A 22274-nucleotide genomic window follows, 5' to 3' on the forward strand; every position below is an offset into this window, starting at 1 on the left:
ATTAAGAAGTCAAAATAAAATAAAAAAAGAGCCTACATACACTTTGAATAAAATAAACCAATAAGAAAGACGTTGAAATTTTATACAGCAGTGCTTCCTCCTCACCGCTAGGTGCCCACACTCACATCAGCCTTATATTACTTTGTCCGCCTTAGAATGTTGGCGCGTCGCTTCCGCTAGACCAGCTTTAAGCCAATGGCGTTGCCCCGAGCCAGGCGGTCCCTCCACAGGTTTAAATGCTCGCGCGAACTCACTTATTGTGAGTTTAGAGTTTCGAGAAGCTCAGAATCGGGGAAATCACTAATAAGTCAATAATAAACGTGCGGCTGCAGAAGAAGACGACGAGATGTCAGCTGAGAGGTAATTACCGGCCTTCTGTTTGTGGCTTAAAAATGATTTGCATTTTAATATAGAAAGTTAGGCAGATGAGTTGAAACTTTAGGTTGAACTTACTTTTAGAGTCTCGGGCTGTGATGTATTTCAGCGCATCGGTATTTTGACTTCATTAAAATTGCTTTGATTGAAAGTATTAAATTATGACAAATCTAAAAACGGAGGAAAAAAAATCCTACAAATATGAAACATTAGCTCAGGGTTCTCCCTCCAAGCTTCTCCCGCGCCTCGGCCTTCCATATACAGCCATGTTACAGCCGCTGAAGAACAGATAGAAGTTTTATACACAGTGCACATATAGGTTAAAATAAAGTAATAAGTGTTTATGCATCTAATTTCGCTGATTGTGCGTTTAATGTCATTTAATATGAGCTTGTTTGTGGTGGTGTTGAGATTGCGCGCGATCAGAGGGGCAGTTATGGCGGGCATCAGCAACATCTGCACGCGCGCGGTGTAACATTAAAAACAACACGCCTATACATTTTAAGCAAAAATGCAGTATTGTGGGTTTTTTGTTGTTGTTGCAAAAATAATATATTTCACTTTATAACATAGCTGTCCAATTTGGTTTCATTTTGAACCTAAAGCCTTGTAGGATACGTGAGCAGAATCTTCAGGTTAATGTACCCTAGTAGTTTAGTTAGAACTGTCCTAAATGGCTCCCTGTTCCATACACTCTAAAGCATTGTGCACCATGTTTTAGTGAGTTGGTTCTTTTTGAGATTATGTCCAAAAGCAAATACAAGAAAAGTACCTGAGAGCTCCGAGCAGTGGTTCTAATAGTGGAGTCCAGGGACTCTGAGAGTTTGTTTTAAACTATGTTTGTTTTATATTGAGATCTTTAGTTATTAGTGTTTGACTGCTCACTTGAATTGAAATTAAATTGAGTTTAATCCAAATCATAATGATTTACAAAAAAGTCCCCTCTAAATGTTATGGACCCTAATATGTTTAGGTTTAGTGGGTGGAAAGTTCTGGATTCAAAAGTTTTTATGGCTGTTTATATAAAGCCAGGATGTCCACAAATGTACACATTTTAGCATAATATGAGCCTAATATGAATAGTTGCATTATGTTTGGAGAGACTCCCTGAAATTTATTTTGTCATTTAAAAAAAAAATGTCCCTGGCTGCAAAAAGTTGAAGAACTCCAGATCTAGAGTGTATAAGAAACAAAAGATCACTTTACAGTTTTTAGCAGTGGTTCTCTGAGTGGATTTGGTGACCCCCAGAGGTCCATGATTTTATTTAATTTTGTTACAGTGTTGGATATCACTATCCATAACTATCTACCAACACATCAAAGTTATAGTTTTTGGTTATTCCTATAGTTATTGGCCTGTTTTGAATGGATTGGGGTTAATCCAAACCTCAATAACTCAGACATGTCACCTATAAATAATGTCAAGTTAAATCTAATGTGTTCTGTCAGTGGAAAGTTCAGCAGTAAAAATCTCTACGGCTTTAATAAATAGACAAAAAGATCCCTCTACACATAACTCTGAAGGGATATTTATAGGGAGTTATGTATAGGGTGGGATCTAAAATGTCTCTCTACTCTTTTTAAGGCACTGTATGTGGCTGGAAATAACTTTCACAGCCCTTGGGTATAATAGTTTGGATGTAATTGTTTAATAATGCACTTGACTGTAATGTACACCCTATGATTTATAAATCGATTAGACTCACAAATGAGTGCACTTTATAATGAATAGCATGAGGTTTTGGATATAATATAAGGAGAGGTTTATATTCCTCCTCATTTAATCGGGTGTAACGTAATAAAATGACTACTGAATGTTCCCGTGTCGCAGGCCTCTCCAGGAGCTGCCGTGTCTGAGTGAGAACCTCGATGGCTCTCTGCTGTGCATGTCACAGTCCAAAGCAAAGAAAAGGCCGTGTGCATATGGAGACGGTCTGCACACTGAAAACACTCCTCACGAGCTTATCCAGAACTGGTCTCCTCCCCATAAACAGCCACGGCCCTGTGCCAAGGGCAAAGAGAACTGCTTTGTCCTCGCCAGACGCCCCAGGAGGAGCAGAGACACAGCGGGTCGGTTTGAATTCCAGCACATATCGTTGTGAAACTTTTCATATTTCCGATGGCTGGTTTTAAAGGAAAACTCCACCCTGAAACACTTTCGATGTCTTTATGGAAATATTTGTGATTTGTTGGTTGATCTCTGCAGGTAGTTGAATGTCATTGTGGGCAATTTTGGAAAACTGTTAGGTAAAGTGAAAGCAGGCCACGTTGATGTTTGTGTTTATCTGCAGGGGTTCTGTGTTGGGACACTCTCCCTGACGAGCTGCTGTTGGGGATTTTCTCTTGTCTCTCACTGCAAGACCTACTCAGGACATCCCGCGTCTGCAAGCGCTGGCATCGACTGGCGTGAGTGCCATCCCGACAGTTTTCAGATATGGATGTATCGGGTATAATTTGAAATTACCATGGTGAATGTGTGTTTGTGTGTAGGTTTGATGAGTCACTGTGGAACAGCGCTGACTTGGTGGGAAAAGCACAACTGAACAGCGAGCTGGGTCAGGTGCTCACAGCGGGGGTGTCGAGGCTGCGCTGTCCACACTCATGCATCGGTGAACCCTGCTTTAAGAACACACAGTGAGGGTTTTTTTGTGTGTGTTATACACTGGAGTTTAGTTGTGGTTTAATGACCCTAACCACTGAGTGTGTTGCAGACTCCTGCGTGTCCAGCATTTGGACCTGTCCAGCTGTACTGTGCAGACATCTGTGCTGGAGGACATCCTGTCGCGCTGCAGACGGCTGCAGAACCTCAGCATGGAGGGACTCGTGCTTTCTGACTCCATCTTCCGGTATGTGAACTTAAAGTGATGGAACAGATGCTTGCGGTGTAAGTCTTGCTTAAAATGATGTGATGTTTCATTCTGTTTGTGCAGATCTTTGAGTGAGAACACAGAGCTGGTGCGGCTGAACCTGTGCGGCTGTTCTGGTTTTTCTGCGGACTCTCTGACTGAGATGCTTCAATCCTGCACAAAGTAAGACAAGCACCTAAGGGGTTGCGACCGTAATCGAGCTGTCACACTCTGTTTTTATTTATTTATTTTCTTTCTTTCTTTCATTATTTCAGCTGAATCGCTGATACGATAAAAGTGGCTTGACGTGCACACTGTCACCATAACAACGGTCTAATCAGTTCTGGCTGGTTAGAGGTAGAAATGGCAGCATTGAGAGAATGGAGTGTGGCTCTGACAGTTCCTCAGCCTCAACTACATCGCTCCGGTTCAGAATTGGTCCTAACTAAAGATGTGTGCAGGACCATTAAAAAAAGAAAAATAAATGCTTTTATCCTATTTAATTCTGTTTTCCAAAATATAAATAAAATAGTTTAATTTAAACCACCTTGACCCTGACCAGGCAGTTACTATGAATCAGTGAACACTGGAAATGCATCAAGTTTTAATGAATACCAGGCAGGAAGGCCAGTTCACTGAAGGGGAAAGGACATGGCATGTGAAAGACGCATTTGCTTCTGGCAGTGTGCAATTTCACTGTGAGCTGAACTTCTGAATTCACAAACTTGGTCTCGTAAGCCAATAGAAAAGACTGGAGGAGCTTCTGAATATTAAGTAGTGTTCACACTGGACCTTTGCCTCTCAGTTGTCTTAGTATTGGTTTTGTGCACATCTGGGAGAAAAAATTGAATTAAAAATAAAATAATTAGGCCTCTCATCTACTGACATGCGCTAAGGTTGTTGTTTTGGGGGTTTTCTTTTGAGCTTTTTTTATTATTTATTTATTTATTTTTTTTATAGATTTTTCTTCTTACATCTGTCACCTGTGGTACCAGGTACCATCTGAGACTAAGATCTCTGAAGTTGTAATTATTTAGTGTTAAAACTGGAGAAGAGCATGACGCAGAAGGCTGTACACATTACTATTGCCAGCTTCTGTATGTTCCAGGCTTGAGGAGCTGAACGTGTCGTGGTGTGACTTCAGCAGTGAACATGTTAAGGCTGTCGTCAACAACATCCCGTCCACCATCACTCAGTTAAATATCAGCGGTTACAGACAAAGTTTTACCATGGATGGTAAGGAACATGGGCTACGTAGAGAAAAAACTAATAATTTATTTACAACTTAATCTCAGTATTGTAATTCCTATAATCATGTTAGTGTAAAGGGGGCATGGTGTCTTGGTAGTTAGCACATTTGCCTTGCACCACCGGGGTTAAGGGTTCGATTCCCACCTCCGCCTTGCGTAGGTGGAGCTTGCATGTTCTCCATGTTCTGTCTAGGGTGTCCCGAGTTCCCGGATAGGCTCCCCTTGACCCTATGTAGGATATGCGGTACAGAAAATGGATGTTTGTAAAATGGAATTTTTGGACACAGCGTTCATTATAACCTTATAGGACATTTAACTTGCTGTGTGCCTTTTAACTAGAACTTGTTGCTGATCTGAGTACACTAAATTGACACATGCATTCATTACAAATTCTTAAATAATGCCCATGTTTTGACAAATCTGTCGGTTTTCTCACACAAACCGGTCTAGCTATTACAATCCAGTTTAAACTTGCATTTGAAGAACTAAATGAACCCAAATGGAATAGTTGTAATGTAAATTATGATATTAACAAATCTGTAGTAAGTCACATCATTTTGTATATGTTAAGTGGTGCCATTTGTTCTGTAGCTGTTTGCAGCATTTGTTTGTGTGCCACTGCAATAGTGTTTGAGTAATAGACTTTTGATATAAAGAATAAAACACTGGAGTGTGCTGTTCTAGGAAAATAATAAGTGAGCTACTGTTAACATCCCAAAGTTAATCATTTTCCGACAACAGCGTGTCCTGAAGTGTTTATTTACAATTGTAAATGTCATCTAGTAAAAATCATACTTCCCTTTTATAGTTACATTTAAGGTTGTGGAAAGCCTGCGAAACAAGTTTAGTTCCTGTTATGACTTGTTATAAAAGCTATAAACCGTTGTTCGCTTACCAGGCTTTTTTTTTTTTGTTTAGTTTTTTTCCCCTCACTGTCTTAAAGGTGTAAGCTATTATTATAGGAACAATAGTGTATTAGAAAAAGTGCTGTGATCTGCAGCTGAACTACTGTCAGGTCTGCTGTTTATAGAAAATGAATCAACACCTTCTGATCAGTCAGAATCCCGGTTAACACTACTCTTAATTACTGATAATATCACAGTGTTGTCTTCTTTAACCCACAACTCTTACAGCTACTGTAAAAGTTATCATTTCTTTAATAACATCTGCTTCTTTTTCTCTGTTATTTAGATGTAAAGGTTTTGGTGGAAAGATGTCCGAATCTCACGCATTTAGATTTGAGGTAAGGGGTGAATTGGGTGAAGGGGTTTACAGTGCAGCGGGAGAACTCTTTACACAGGCATGTATTAATCCAAATGCTTTTTTTTCACAGTGACAGTGTCCTTGTGACTACAGACAGTTTCCCCTTCCTGCAGAAGCTCTCCTCACTGAGACATTTAGCACTGAGCCGCTGTTACCAGATTCACCCAGCTGCTCTCGTGTAAGACGCACACACACACACACACACACACACACACACTGAGGTATATGTATAAGTGGGGTTGTATTATTAAAGTGAGTTTAGTTTGGACAAATTTTCAGCTCAATATTTTATTATTAATTAACTTTTTGTTGCATATATACGATATGGCCAAAAGTTTGTGGACACCTGGCCATCTCTCTCTCTCACAAACATGCACATGGTTTCTCAAACGATTGCCACCCAGTTGGAAGCACACAATTTTATAGAATGCCTTTGTATGCTGTAGTATTACAATTTCTCTTTGGTGGAACTAAGGGCTGCAATCATGTTCCAGCATGTCAGGGTTTCTGTGCAAAAAGCAAGCTGCATGAAGACACGCTCTGCCAAAGTTGGCATGGAAGAACTCTAGTGTTCTGCACAGAGCCCTGACCTCAAACCCACTGAACATCTTTGGGATGAACTGGAAGGCTGACTGCACCCTGGTCCTCCTCACCCAACATCAGTGCCTGACCTCACTTATGCTCTTGTGGCTGAATGGGGAAAATCCCCACAGCCACACTCCAAAATCTACTGCAAAGCCATTTTGGTGGAAAATCTGTAGGAATTTTAGTTAATGAAAACTGCAAATTCTGGCTGAAACGATCATCTTTGCATCTAAGAACAATAAGCACATTTATTACGTTACTTGGTAAAAGTAAATTAATTTCATTGACTGGTCATCGGGTACACGATTTCTCGGCAGATATTATGTTCGCCTAACAAGATGTAGACTACAAAAAAGCAGTTTTTCTTGAGGGATAAAACTGACTGTAGTCAACTTACTGATGGTACCAAACAAATTCAATGGCATGTCAGGAAAGACAGGTTTGGAGTCTATCCAGCGGTGCAGGCAGCCATGTTGGAGGTTTCTCATCTCTCCTCTTGCAGCACTGCCCAAGTGTACTGCATGTAGCACATCTAAATTCCTTTTGTAAAATTTTGACGGACGTTTTACCTTCGTCCAACTGACCTTTGACATTTGTCATTTTAATTTATTGAGGAATATGATTAATTATATAACTTTCAGCAGAAGTGTGGATTTTTATTTAGTTAATAATTACTGACTGTACAAACGCGTTATTTATTTATTTTAAAAGCTCTTTGCCATATTAAATGGTGTCTTCTGATTTTTTTTTTTTTTTTTTTTGGTTTCTAGAGAGTTTGAGAAGTTCGTGACTCTGCAGACCCTGGAGGTGTTTGGTCTAATACAGGACAGCTCCCTGCCCATCCTGAGTAAAGGGTTGCCACGGACACAGATCAACACCCAGCCGTTCTCAGGTGTGGCCCGTCCCACTGCGGCAACGCGAAAAGACCGCACGCTGTGGGGAATGCACTGTCGACTGGTGTATAAACCCTAACCGGTGCTGCAGCACAGTTTAGCTAGGAGCCAAACAAAAGGTGCCTTTTTTTTTTTTAGGATGTTTTTAAATAATGAATAGGTTTAAGTGATAATGTGGAAACCTTGTGAAGTCACTGTTGTCATGGTGATATCAACTAGCATGCTGTATAAATCGCTTCTCGCTTGTAGGAAACAGGATCTTTCCTTGATTTCATACGTACTGATCGTGTATGGACTGTAGATGTGCATCAACACTTTTGCACTTTCAACTGGTTTACAACTTGTTTCTGTGAGCAAAGAATGTGAATTGATCTCACATGCTTTTTGTTACCACTAGCGATAACTACAGCTTTTTGCAAGGTAAAGGACCTCCACTGCAATGTTGGTTTTTATTCCTTTTCAAGTTTTTAGGAAAAAGATGTGAAAAACAACGATTTTAGACCTTTACAAAGCATCAACCTAACTGTGAATGACTTCTAGTGCTTTAACGTGTTATTATAATGGTGTTTTGTTCAGTTCAGTAGTTTTAAACTAGATGTGTTATCATGTATTGTTTGTTCCAGATCCTCATTTTAATAAATTAGTGAATCATAGGGATGCACCCATACAATACAGAAATCAGAATTTTGAGTAAAGACTAAAAGGTACAGCTGGGTTTCTGAGTGGCACAGTGGTTGTACCCCATCATTAGGAGATTGAGGGTTCAAACCTTGACATTGTTGCATCTGTGCTTAGGAACCTGAGAGGGCATCACTGGTCCTATGATTCATTTGGGATATGAGTATTTTTATTTTTATTTTTTTCCCCCTTAAAAAAAATCTGTTGACATTATTTTTTCAGCTAATAATGTTGAACTCTTAATTCTGATTGGTTAGGATGGGTTTTTTTTCTTTTCTTTTTTTGTTTGTTTATTAAATAAGAGCAGATCTTAGAATAGTGCTGGCTGTAACTCAAATGTATGATTGAGACTCCACTTAAATGGGTTAAAAACGAGGGTTGTTTGATCTATTGAAGTTTTCTCTGAGATGTTTAAAAACTTTTTATAGGCGTCTCAGTGTGTCCGTGTTTATAACTGAGGGTAAAGTTGTACCTTGCATTTTCTGCTATAAAAAAAGTCTTGGGAATACGAGTTTCCAGTTCATCGGTAACATGACAAGTTGCATTTTGTGTTATTTAATGAGAGAGAGGCTGGTGAGAGTGACTGCTTAAAGCTGCTATATCAAACCTGTTTTGCTTTCTTAACTTAAAATGTAATGATAACTGGACAAAGTATAACCTGTCATTCTCTGAAATAAAAAATGTAATCATTGGCACATTGCCATGAATAAAACATTGTGCTGTTATTAGAAAATAAATCAACTGGAACACTGTCACAATTATTTTCCAGGGTTTTATTCATTACTTACAAGATGACCATTCTGATCATAACCAAGTTATGAGTGTCATTTAAGAGGAGTGTATCCAGCATGTATTAAATATACATCATTAGATAAGATTGGAAAACATGTCCAGTGTTTCAGTACTGATCTTCTGTATGATTGGTGCATCCCTCCTACATGCTTACTTGCTTTGTACACTGTGCAGAGTTTTTGTTTGAGACCTTACAGCATTAAAATAAGTCTGCTGCAATAAGTAGTGTTCAGTTCACGTGGTAAAGCAACTAGCTTATAAAAGAAAGTTACCAGCTCCTGGGCAATTGTCTGTCCTGACAATCACAAGTCTGCTCCCTGATCCTCAGCTCATGTCTTGACTTGGCTAATCTGAAGTACTATAGATCAGGATTTTTTTTATTTAAAAACCCTTATCCCCTAAAAGTTGCTATTTCGGGAAACCTGCTGCAATATATTTAACTCACTTTGTGTGACATTTCACTGAAATATTTTCTATTCATAACTTCTAAATAATTAGAAGAGTCAAGTCTGCAAAACAGATCTGCCAAATGTTTCCTGGTTGATTTTAATTTGTTCTTAAATGTGTAGCAGGCATGTTTGTGACCAAAAAGTCTTGAAATCGGTCGGTATTTTCCACTGATTATGAACATGAGGAAACTTGAATCAGTTCTCTATCGAGAAGTTGGATAGACATTGTATTTTTTATGAATATTTACTTGTTTGTTTGGATGTTCACTGATTTTAAATAAAATATTTTGCGCTATAATTTTGTTCTCTTTTCTATAGTAAAAATATGAGGAACAGTACTTGGTGTCATTGTCAGTCCTTGAGGTTACCGAGTTGACAGTTTTAAAAACTGGCACACCTGTGGTCATGAAACCATGAGTTTGAATAGCATTAACACCACAGGCAGCTGTTAGCATGTGCACAGTTCCCCTGAAAGTATTGGAACAGCAAGGTCAATTCTATTCTTTTCACTATACATTGAAGACATTTGGGTATGATCAGAATATCCGCTTCAATTTCCTGATACTTATCTACATGTGTTAAGCAATGTAAAACATGGCACCCTTAGTGGTAGACCACCCGATGTTTAGGTGAGCAAAAGTAGTGGAATAGAGTCTTAAACAAATAACACTTTATTTGGTTGCATAGCCTTTGTTTGCAATAACTGCAAGAAGCTGATGATCTGATGACATGACCAAACTGTTACCTTTTTCTTTTGTGATGCTTTTCTAGGCTTCTAGAAATCAAATCTTTTATTGTGTTGAGTCATTGTCTTTCTGCATAATGAAGTTCCTCCCAAGCTTCTGAATTCATTCTGCTGCTACCATCATGATTTACATCATCAGTAAAGATTAGTGAGCCCATTCCAGAAGCAGCCATGACACAACCTCCACCATGCTTGACTGATAAGCATCTGTTTTGGATCATGAGCAGATCCTTTCTTTCTCTACACTTTGGTAGAGGTTAATCTTCATTCCAGAACTTTTGTGGCTCATCTCTGTATTTCTAACTGGCTTTCTGATTCTTACTGCTGAATAGTGGTTTGCATCTGGTAGTATGGCCTTTATATTTCTACACTTGAAGTCTTTGAATGGTGGATTGTGATACTTCCACCCCTGCCATGTGAAGTTTGCTGGTGATATCACTGGCTCTTGCATTTGGGATTTTCTTCACAGTTCTCTCAATGTTTATCAACTGATGCTGTTTAAATGAAGTGAATGAGCTGTGTATTAGGGTTGGTGAAGCGTGTGAAGGAGAACAGCAGTGTGCTGTATGTTTACAGACTGAAAAGTTGCTACTCTTGATTATGATTGGTGAGGAATTATTTAATAAAGTTTGAATTAAAACCGACTGTGTAGCGCTAGCATTATTATTAATTTACTCCGGCTGACGCCACTGTGTTTACACGAGCAGGTCGCAGGTGCAGGTCGTTTTGCGGGATCAATAAAGGATGGCGGTTTGTGAGATCGGGAAGTTGAGAGAAGCAGATGATGTACAGAGTTACTCGTCATCATAACTGCTTCTTTGCAGTATTTACAAACTTGTTCGGTTGACTGAGGACATGAAAAGCAGTGTGAAGGTAACCATTGCGCAGTGTAGATGCATTTTGGAGTTTGTTTTTATTCAGATTGTATTATACACAACTCTGAACAGGACACTCGCATCGGTGCTCCTAAATATTTTTTCACAGTCGCACAAAGTACTTTTCAGTCGCAAATGCGAGTGAAATGGTCGCCCTGTATGAGGAAATGAAAGCTGAGATGCTGAATCTCAATCAGTCTTCAATATGTAGTGAAAACAATAGAATTAGCCTCACTGTTCCACTTTCGGAAGGGAGTGGAGACCTGCCAAGATTGGTTATGATTAATTTGGGTAAACATAATTTTAAAGTGTGTAAACAATACTTGCTTTTAGAATTTGGCCTTCAAGCCTTCCAAAATTAGAACATGAAACAAGTTTATTTTATAAACTTTTATATCTTTTTTATAAAGAAACCAGCAACACACACCACTGTTGTCTTTTCTCTAAACAAAACTTACTATGGCACACTCCTTTCCAACAAGAACAGTTTAGTGCAGCAATACAACGTGTAATGCTCTGATCTGCCAATACCATGGGCTTCTTAACTCATAATACTATATTTCATACCACATGGCCACTAAGTGGTGTAAATGAACTGATTCAGGGCTGAATGTCTTATTTCAGTACATCCGAGCAACAGTTCTATTTGAGTCACTCACCTGAAGGGCTTCATCAATTCTACCGAACGACTTCACAAATTTCGAACAAGTCCTCTTTGAGGAGCGGAAAAGCAAACAATTCCATGCGCCTACATTTAATACTACTAGATGATTGAATACTAGGGGTGGGTGATATGATGGTACAGAAGTATTGCAATAAATGATTCCATTATGCACTTTTCTGACAATATCACATCATCAGTACTTCAGTAACACTGACCAACTGAAAATGTAAACTAGAGCTGTGCATCAGAACTGGGATCTGACAGGACCCAAAAAACTTTGTGGACACACCAGTGATAAGTGATTTGAAACTTGTAAAACAAAACAAAAAACTCCTAAGCTTGTTAACACAGGAGTGTATCTGGCCCAGTGGAGAGCTAACATTTGCATGTGTTTACTGAATTAATTTATTCATATTTACCAAATACTTGTCATGATCACTTTAGTTTACATTAATAATCGGTTTCTATTTTGGTAAAGTCTTTAGAAAATATTGTGAGCAGATGAAAAATGGGTTGACTGGGTATAAATTTTTTTTTTTTGCATTAAGTAGTTATTACGGAACAAACATGATTCATCATGTGGCTATACTGTTTTGTTGGCATTACATTTTGGAATATGCATCATGTACCAAAACATCAACTAGCGAACGCATCACCATAATCACACACACCCCTGGATGTTCAATGCTGCATGTCTCCTGCTTATATTCACATTTGCATGGCAGCAATCCAAAAGTGCAAACAAAATTGATCTACTTGCAGATTTATATAGATTTCTTCTTAACAGTGGAGAATAATGGCAACAAAACGCATGACATTTTGTCTGGGCTAGAATCCAAGACAATTCTTCCTGATCAAATGCATCAATTTCCATCTGGGGCAAATAGCAGGGATTTCATATCAACACCTCAAAGATTCTTATCCTACCTGTAAAACTATAAAAGTACAAGTTCATTTTCATCTCAAACATAATGAGCCTTCAGGTTGTAACAGTAACCCGTTTCTGACCTTACGTCAGCGATCATTTCCAGTCCAGGCTTGATGATGCAGTTCCGATGCTAAACTACGTTCATGAGTTCAATCATCAAGCAGAACCGTTTTCAGCAGGTCCTCCTCATGTAAGCTTATAGTGGCAATAGCACCATCGTTGAACTCAAAGGATGTTCCTCCATCCACCACCATGCAGGCGTCCCAGCACCTTGAGCGGACACACACCCTTTAAGCAACACATTTAAGAGAGATTAAACATGAACATCTTCGAAACATGGCTTTTAACAAATCATCATATCAGGTAATATATTAATGTATTGCATGTTATTTTTTCTCTAGTACAGAGGTTCTCAACCTTTTGTAACTAACCCCCCCACCCCCCCCCCCCCCCCCCATCATGTGGCACTCCATATCTATCGATCATCTGTTTTTGATAGATAGATGGGTGGATAGATAGATTTTTTGCTTTTGTGTTTTTGTACTTTTTTAATTACTTTTATGATGTTTAAAAAAAATAACTTTTATAAAACTATATAACAGACAGGTATGGAACATGAATCATCAAAAATGTTTCTGAACACTATAACTACTTTGAACAAGAGAACTAGGCTGTAATAACGTGGACTATATTACATGTAAAACATGTTGCGTTACATTCGTCTTGCTTTTTGAAAACATTCGCATACGAATGATGTAAATTGGGACGAAGGGCGCGTCTCGTTATCCATGGTATTGTTAAATCTCGGGCTCTCAGCCACTCACTGAACAGAGCAGATGCAGAGAGAGGTGTGAGTGCAGTGGGAAAGCAAGACCTCGTGCTTGCAGTACAGTACTGCCCACATTTGGAAAATTGCTACGGTTTGTCCAAAAAGTGGACAAACCTTAGCGTAATAATAATAGCATTAAAAAAATTTAGTGATTACATTTTTGGATTCAAAAATGTAATTACTGATATGGTGAACTTCTGTGTGAAAAGATGTTTATCTAACATTTGTGGAAAATGTGTCCAGTGTCAGCACTGTTTAATGTGCAATAAGTTTACTGCCACTAGTTTTTATTTCTTATTAACTTCAAATGAGAGGGGGAAAAAGGAGGTGGGTGAGGTAATGACTTTTTATAGCTGCTATAATGTTAGTAATAACAGGAACGAACATGTTTCTCAGATGTTCCGCATCATTAAATGTAAACGGATAAAAATAATGATGCATCAATACAAGTATTATCAAACTGCTGTGGTAGTGGAATAAAACTTGCTGGTACAAGAAAATACCAACTTTTGGGGTGGTAACAGTAACTCTGTTGTTCATTATTTTCCATATTCAGACTATTCAGTAATAGTCAGGAGACACAATAGGATGATGGCACATTACACACAATCTCGCTCGCCTACTGTGAACGCAAACCTGCGATTATAAGCTCAGTCCCCAAAAGACATACAGTATAGAACCCAATACTCACTTGCTTGCAAATCCTCTTTGGCGGCTGTTGGAGAACACTCTGTTGACGATGGGCTCTCGGACACTAAAGAAAACTCTGTTCTCCTCTGGACTGAATATGAGCGCTTCATTGTATGCCTCAGTCACTAAACGCATCCCAAAACATGACAATCATGAGAAGAAGAGGACAAAAATCCACATTTTCTGATAAGAGGAAGTTAAGCTGCACTCACCGCTTCTGATGACTTCCTGGTTTAGTGGAATATCCAAAGAAGTTTTTTCTTTGCCTGTGAAATATATTTGACATCATTGTCACTGTAAAGTACACCATTTTAGTTGTTCAGGGAGAGTCAATACTAACAAAGGATGCATCTATTTTGTAAGTGTACCCCTATGGGACCTGATAGGAACTGGACGCGTGTCTATATTGTCTCAACACACTGAAGTGGATGGTTTGAGTGGCCAAAAAATCTCAGAGGATCACACCTGGAGAATTACAGAAGTTAGTTGTGTCTTGGGGTCAGAAAGTTTCCGAAACTACAATCCAAAGTCACCTACATCACCACAAGTTCTTTGGAAGGGTTTCAAGAAAAAAGCCTCTACTTTCACCCAAAAACAAACTCAAGCGTCTTCAATTTGCCAGACACTACTGGATCTTCAAATGGGATCGGGTTCTATGGTCAGATGAAACCAAAATAGAGCTTTTTATCAATAAACACCAGAGGTGGTTTTAGCACACACAGAGAGGTAGCCATATGGAAAAGTACCTCATGCCCACGGTTAAATATGGTCGCGGTTCTTTAATGTTTTGGAGCTGTTTTTCTGCCAGAGGACCTGCACACTTTGTTAGGATACATGGCATAATGGACTATCAAATATCAGCAGATATTAAAGGAAACTTGACTGTCTCTGCCAGAAAGCTTCAAATGGGCCGTGGTTGGATCTTCCAGCAGGACAATGATCCAAAATCAACACAAAAATTATTTACTGACCACAAAATCAAGGTCCTGCATTGGCCATCCCAGTCCCCTGACTTGAAACCCATAAAAAAACCTGTGGGGTGAACTGAAGAGGAGAGTCCACCTCGAAATGGGCCTCGAAATGTGTAGTATCTGGAGAGATTCTGTATGGAGGAACGGTCTCAGATCTCTTGCCATGTATTCTCCAACATCATCAGGCATTATGGGAGAAGACTCAGGGCTGTTATCTTGGCAAAGGGAGGTAGCTCCCTTGACTAAAAGGGTGCCCATAATTGTTGCACACCTATATTTAACAAAGATTTTTTTTTTGATAAACCTGTGTTTTGTTTGCAATTGTTTGATATCCATGAGAGCAGAGTATTTTTTTTTGTGTGTGAATGATTTGCTCATATTCATTCACCAAGGATGCCGATATTAATGGAGGGCGGTGTATATACTTTCTGTAAGGCCAGTTTTATGCTCAAACTTCCTGTTCAGATTTCTCAAAGCCTGGATGTTTTCCAACTTACACAGTTAACAGATTTTGACATGCATTTCAACATATTTTCATTGTATTCCTTTTGATTTCTTTCCTACTTCAAACACTTTTCTATCCTGACCAGCTAGTTTCACTCAGGCTTCACTGTAGGTCATTACAATATGCGTCTGAGAACATGTGAGCTGTGGTAGTTAAAACAGCACCTCAATTAAGGCTAGAGTTTAGTGGAACCCAAAAGAAAAGCCAGACTTGTTAGTAATGGTGCACAAAAATCTCTTATTTTCGTGCAACTGCTTTAAACACCTGATAACACCAGGTAATTGGAATATTAGTTTTAATTCAAGATGCAGTGTACAGTGGATAGGTCAAAATAATTTTATTTTATTTTTTTAAAAGACAGTCTTTGTGAATGTTTTATTCTGTCCTTACCTATTCGAAGGACGTCCTCCACAGTCTGTTCCACAAGTTTATTAATATTATAAGACCTGCACATAAAAATTCAATGAGTCACGAGAATATTTAACACTAGTAATTAAAATAAGCAAGAAGACACGCTCATATACCAGGCTTTGGATCCAGTTCCAGTGCAAACGCTAAGTCCTGAGCTCTTCTGCTTCTCCCATGGCCCATCATCAATGGAGATCTCATAGTAGGAAGCCCTATGGAGCGAGAGGGTAAGATGGGGTTTGAAGGATTTATACTTCACCCTGTGGCAGATAGAGATCCACAAATAAGGGGAGATGGGCGAGCACAGATGGAGTAAGTAGGAAGATGGTTGATGAGATAATATGCTTGATGGCCAAGGGAAACACAGTTGAAATTGTTAAAAGGAAGAAAAAAAAAAAGAAAAAAAAAAAATCCACCCTGAATGACTTGCATATTAATATTTACAAATATTAAGTGATCTTCAATGTATCCAAGATTTTGTTTTTGTAATATTTTGGTGTTAGCGAGTTCCTACATTAACCACCTACCCAGAGTGGTGTACTGGGATTTAGCCCTTGCTTAATCCCTACCTAAAGAGAACAGCGCTTTAGCTCATAAATCACTAGCCAAACATCATCTCTGCCTGCTCAGAGCAACCATGTTGTATAGCTGCATTGCATACTGGAACTTTCACATCTTCACTAATTCTGCATTGGATTTCTGATCAAAATCACTGAGATTTTTTTGGAGCCAACAGTGAAATCTGACCATTATTCCTTGGGTTTGAGATAGTGGAGACAGAATTTTTTTTTCTCTTGTTAAATGCCATTGCAACCGTGTTAGCACAGTTTCCTTGTGACATCAGCGTTGCACACAACCGCTAACGAAAATACAACACCAACTAAAATAAATTGCCACCAGAACCACAAACACACGAGTTTGTGGACACTTGACATCACACCCATACACGAGCCTTCCACAAACTGTTGCTACAAAAGGTGGAAGCATACAATTGTCTTGAATGTCTTTGTATGCTGTAGCATTACAATTTCCCTTTACTGGAACTAAGAGGCCCAAACATGTACCAGCATATCAATCAATGTTTCTGTGTATAAACTGCAGCCATGACATCTCTACTGAGTGTCTACTGAGAATCTAAGTGGCCTGCACAGAGCCCTGATCTCAACCCCATTGAACATATTTAGGATTAACTGAAACGTCAGATTGCGTGCCAGGCCTTCTTAGCTGACATTAGTACTTAACCTCACTAATGCGCTTGTGGCTGAACGACGTAACAAAGTGGTAGCTCAGTGTTTAAGACGTGGACTTCTGATCGGAAGGTTGTGAGTTAAAATCCCAGCACTGCCAAGCTGCCACTGTTGGTCCCTTGAGCAAGGCACTTAACCCTCAACTGCTCAGTTGTATAAATTAGATAAACGTAGGTCACTCTGGATATGGGTGTCTGCCAAATGCCGTAAATGTAAAACGTAGCCACACACCAAAATCTAGTGGATATCCTTCCCAAAGAAGAGAAGGTTGTTATAGATGCAAAGAAGGGGAGGGGGCCATATTAGTGCCCATGGTTTTGCAATGGAATGGTTGTGAAAGTCAGGTGTCCAGATCCATTTGGCCATATAGTGTATTTCCATATAAACATATTTAATGTCTTTCAGGGTGGACTTTACCTTTAAAGCAACACGATATGGTTATTTCAGGTACCTGGAGGAGAGGGACTCTCCGATGAAGATTTCATTGAGTCCTCGGACAGGAAGTAAGTAGGGTGAATTGTAGGTTTCATGTGTTCTTCCTGTCAGCAAAACAATAACAGCTCTCAACACATTTTAAGCTTGCATTTCTGTTCTTGTATCGTTTGGAAATTAAGGAAATCTGAGAAAGTGTGTGTGGGGGGGGGGGGGGGGGGGGGGTGTTGAGCGGTTAAGTAAGTGTATACAGTGGGGGAAATGGTTTGCATTAGGAAGCCTTACTGTGCTGGGAGTTGGTGGTGATGCGGTGTGCTTTGGTGTGTTGCTCTAAACTCATCTGCTGCTCGTGCAGATCCACTGGAGTGGGGTTGATCCCTGTGCCCTCCAAGTGTATGCGGATTCGCTGGCGCCACTGCCACCTGGGACAGGCGGACAGACCTGGGTGATTTCTTGGTGTATTTACTTTACAGGAATAACAGATTTTACCGATACCTGTTCACCTGTGCACTTTATAGCAGGAGATCAAAGCTTCTTTATGTTTTATGCATGTTCTGATTAATGATTCATGTCGCGTGTGTGTTGCAACCGTTGTGACGCTGAAAACAATTTTCCAGAAATAGACAATAAACTTAGTTTTTATTACAATAAAAGGTTATCTAACCTATCTATTGTTTTTATTTAATTGGCATCTCACCTACATGCATCTACACGGCTAAATAGTATAAATACTGTATATTTTTACTACCTGTCTGTATATATCAAACTCCCAGGAAATGCAAGTAGTACTTTTGAGATCATGGGACAAAAAAAATAATCACAGTGCAACTCAGCAAAAAGACCCACCTGAAGTCTCCCTTCTTAAGTTTTCGTAATGCTTCAGAGAATGCATGTGTATAGTGTACAGGCAAGCACAGATGGCCCTCAGACCTTCATTTACAAACAGAAAAAACATACATGATACATTAAAAAAATCAAAATAAATAAATAATAAACTAAAGAATTTACCAAGCTAGATTCGAACAAATTTATTTGTAAATTAAGTTTGTTCAAAAAAAAAAAAAAACGTTCAAATGTTTTTGTGAACTTAAACCTCATTTAATCAATGTTAAATCTTAGAACTGAAGTGAGTTCGTGCAAGAAAGCAATCCAAAGCAAACCCAGAAATGAATATGAATAAGACTAGCTGTTCAATTACAACAAAAATAATTTTGCCCTATAAAAGGAGGAAGAGTTAGTGTGTGTCAGGAGTTTAAACACCAGCACTGCCAAGCTGGCCCTTGAGCAAGGCCCATAACCCTCAACTGCTTAGCTGTATAATTAAGATAAATTTAAGTCTCTTTGGATATTGGAATCTGTAAAATTCCATTAATCTAAATGCTCTTTCACCGTTTAGTCATCGTTTTGTGAGCTTTACTTTTTACGGAGTTTTGTGGATGCTCTCTGTGAGCTTTATTTTCATGGTTTTGTGGTGACCGCTAAATATACATCATCTCTGCAATGAAAATCAGTTTGCCCTATTGAGTCATTTACACACAACTTTACTAAAACATTGAGAAATGAGGCCCAATGTGTGTAAATCTATATTTTTACCGTTCTGGATCAGTGTTGACTCCTATTACAGGTTTGTTCTTATCAAACACTTTACTAGCAACCAGCAGCATGGTGCCATCACCTAAAGTAGAAAAAGAGAACATGAAACTGCCTGGAGGTATAAACACCGCTGTAAAGGTGAAATGTGTCACTGTGCCATACTGGCTTATTAATTACCTTTTTCCCCTCCTGATTCATCAGCACAAACGAACCTACCTCCAGCAGACACAATAGCATCTGCCCATCTGACTGTGTCTTCATCGTACTCTCCTCTTTTAACCACACGGACCTCCATGCCTTGCTTTCTAAAGATATTTATAAGCAGGCGATGAAAAAAATAATTATGTTCGTTATACAATATTAATGCATCATCATTAATATTTTATATAGCATAATATCGATCACTTACTGCAGATTGTTCACTATGTGTCCAACATTGCGCGTGTGAATGTTGTGCCTTTCCAGAAGTCCACTGTAACTGGATCCCTTCAAGGCAAGCTGGAGACACAGTAGACAAAATTAAAATAGAGTACAAATAGACATTTTGAAGACAGGACATTACTGTGTTACAAGTAAGTTCACTTTGTTGGTGTGGTGGAACAGAATACTGCAAAGTCCTGGAATGAGGGTTTAAGTGTGTGTTTTGCTTCAGGCTGATTTTAAAGTAAAAAAGAAGAATGTTTCAAAAGACAGTTTCTGGTTCAGTGACGCTATTCTCTACATAAATGTGTAGTGGTGTGGGGAAAAACTGTTGGATGTCGCTGTGGCTGAATTCTGACAAACAGGCAAAAAAAAAAAAAAAAAAAAAAAAAAAAGGCCAAACAAAATAAAATCAGAACCTAGTTTAACACCTCAACTTTAAGAAACCTTAAATATTTTCACAAAAACCATGCGGTTACTTTCTAACCATGCCCATGCTATCTTTCTGCAAAGATCCTGTAGTGCAAGCAACCAGTTTAACAAACAGTGTTAAAAAGTCTGTCTGTCCTCACACAGTGAACGCATATATTGTTCAAGTTCCTGGAGAGCTACCGAAACAAACAGAAGCCTAATCGATTCCATTCATAATCAGACAAGGATTGTCAAAATGTCCAGGAGTTGAAAATTAATCTTAAAATGCAATTTTTTGAGTAGGGAATCAGATTTTAAAATGCCAGAGCTTTACATCCGGTTGTGCTGCATGCAAAAGAGAAACATTTCAGATCAGGTACTTATGAGGTACAGCTTAGTACCCTTTTATCTGAGACTGAATAATGCAGACAAATATTTGATAAGATAATAATACATTTAAAGAGAGTTAAACAGCTTACCAGCTGTTTGAGAGGCTCTTCCGACAGTCCAGCACAGAGATACCTCTGCTGCTCGAATTCATATCGTGTGGTTTTAGTCACCACTGCAACTTTTGAAGGTTTGAAACCACGGTCAGCCTGTAAAGCGTCTTTACACACGCCAGTCTGATGGAAATACAGCCGACCGCTCCCGTTGATAATAGTCACGACTGGATTTCGACAGCAGAGAAATGTCCTTAAAGTACGGAGTGTCATTCTAGTGACAAACGTTTGCGACTCTAGTGGTTCTGTCCGAATGTGTGTAAACAGGTGAACGATAAGGAGGATCGTAGGGGCCCTGAGTAGACAGTGGATGCAAAGAGGCCCTAGGAAACGAAAACCGTCTGGGTGAAAACCTACACCAGTGCATTAACCTGTCAGGAAGGGCAAATCTGCTTGAAGATGCTGATGCTGATGGGTTGAATAATGCAGGAACCTAGTCTCTTCTGATTACAGACATCCCAAATGGTAGAATTATCAGAAAGTTCGGCTATGGAAATATCTCATTTCTTTACCCAAGTCATTATATTATTATATCTTCTCTCTCACAGGTATATAATAATATAACACAGGTTAATGACAGGTATTATAAAAAAAAAAAAAAAAAAAAAAAAAAAAAAAAAAAAAAAAAAAAAATGATGCAGCTTCCCACCTATCTAAGCAGTAGTCAGTGTGCCCAAAGGGACCGTAGGAAAGAAAAGTGTCCAGGCAACCCCCAAAAAAAGAAAAAAAGAAAGAAAACTGTCCCTCTGCATTAAATTGTTAGGGGCCTGTATTTTTTTGATCATTCAACTCTTAAAGCTTTTTGTTTTCCAGATATTGATGGGGTGAATAATCCAGGAGAAGTGGAATAATGCAAAACTAGCTTTAACTAGAAAAAGGTTCACTTGGGTAATAATATACGACTTATTCAAAGCATTATTATACAGACCAACAGAATTTTCAGCTATGGAAATACTTCACCAAATATGTTATATTATCCTCCCTATAACCACCCTCACAGGTATAGAATAGAACCTAGCTTTATAACAGGTCTAGTAGCTATTATAAGAAGACAGCTGCCCACCTGTCAGTTTAGCTAGTTCGCTAGCTTGCCAACTAGCCAACTAAAAGTTCGCACAGTTCAACAGAAGCATTACCAAGCTAGCAAAGTTGTCTTTAAATAACGAAAGAACTAATTACAAGGTGCTCCCCAATTCATAAAGTGCAACAACCAGACAACTTGCAGTGGCAGAAAAGTTCTCGACAGTTCGCTCGGAAGTAGTAACCACAGCAAAGGTCACATATGGACCTGTCAGCTACGCTAAATTAAACAGCTAGCTGCCAGGAAGAAAAGTTCGCTTATCTAATTGTCAACCTTGCTAGCGCCAGAGACTAGGTAACATCCACAAAAACACGAACTTCTGAAACTAAACACCGTTAAAACTTCATGCAAATACGCGCGGTAAGGTTTCAGTAGTGGGCGGGTGTAGGCGCAGCCTCTACACTGCTAACCAGCTAGCAAACCCTCTCCCACTTCTTTTTCTGACAGGTCCTGGTGCAGTTTATCGACGTGAGCGGTGATCCGTCCAATCGAGTCGAAACTGTTTTCTAAACTTTAGACTTTAGCTGAGTGCTAATGAAAACACTAGTGTTACTTCCGACATCCACAGACGCCGCCATCTTTAAAGCACGCGCCTTTTACGTCACTGGGAGTGCGCGGGTTGCACCTCTGCACGTACACGTCTAATCAGTGGGACGGTTCGATATCTTTACGGTATGAGAACCCAGCCTAAAAACATCACGGTTTCACGGTATTAATCAAACATTTCAAAACTCACAAGTGATCATTAATCATTAATAATAAAAGGAAAGATCTATTACTTAGACTCTGCACAACTTTAGGCGTATATAACAAAAACCAAAAGGAAAGAAGGAAGGAAACATCC

General features: G+C 39.1%; 2 protein-coding genes across 6 annotated transcripts; one reads left to right on the top strand and one right to left on the bottom strand.

Moving 5' to 3' along the window:
• The first annotated feature begins 206 nt into the window (after positions 1-206).
• On the top strand, positions 207-9255 carry skp2 (S-phase kinase-associated protein 2, E3 ubiquitin protein ligase). Of its 2 annotated transcripts, XM_017493603.3 has the most exons (10): positions 207-360; positions 2207-2445; positions 2667-2781; positions 2866-3009; positions 3087-3221; positions 3306-3404; positions 4330-4457; positions 5663-5714; positions 5805-5912; positions 7090-9255. In XM_017493603.3, exons 1-10 carry the CDS (start codon positions 347-349, stop codon positions 7289-7291), a joined length of 1236 nt encoding a protein of 411 aa, XP_017349092.1. In that variant the 5' UTR covers positions 207-346; the 3' UTR covers positions 7292-9255. The 2 variants fall into 2 exon arrangements, with proteins under 2 accessions (XP_017349092.1, XP_053543673.1); XM_053687698.1 differs by lacking the exon at positions 207-360 and having other exon boundaries at positions 2128-2445.
• On the bottom strand, positions 6868-22037 carry nadk2 (NAD kinase 2, mitochondrial). 4 transcript variants are annotated; one of them, XM_017493599.3, is made up of 12 exons: positions 20329-22037; positions 19428-19516; positions 19235-19323; positions 19019-19100; positions 18272-18355; positions 17711-17847; positions 17445-17532; positions 15863-16006; positions 15729-15784; positions 14075-14128; positions 13864-13987; positions 6868-12631 (listed from the first exon to the last, which is right to left on the bottom strand). In XM_017493599.3, the coding sequence occupies exons 1-12, from the start codon at positions 20560-20562 to the stop codon at positions 12493-12495; spliced, it is 1320 nt and encodes a 439-aa protein (XP_017349088.1). In that variant the 5' UTR covers positions 20563-22037; the 3' UTR covers positions 6868-12492. The 4 variants fall into 4 exon arrangements, with proteins under 4 accessions (XP_017349088.1, XP_017349090.1, XP_017349089.1 ...); XM_017493601.3 differs by having other exon boundaries at positions 15863-15958; positions 20329-22036; XM_017493600.3 differs by having other exon boundaries at positions 15863-15958; positions 19196-19323; positions 20329-22036.
• Between the last annotated feature and the right edge of the window lie 237 nt (positions 22038-22274).

This window comes from Ictalurus punctatus, chromosome 18 (assembly GCF_001660625.3).
Source record: "Ictalurus punctatus breed USDA103 chromosome 18, Coco_2.0, whole genome shotgun sequence".
Classification (NCBI taxonomy): domain Eukaryota; kingdom Metazoa; phylum Chordata; class Actinopteri; order Siluriformes; family Ictaluridae; genus Ictalurus; species Ictalurus punctatus.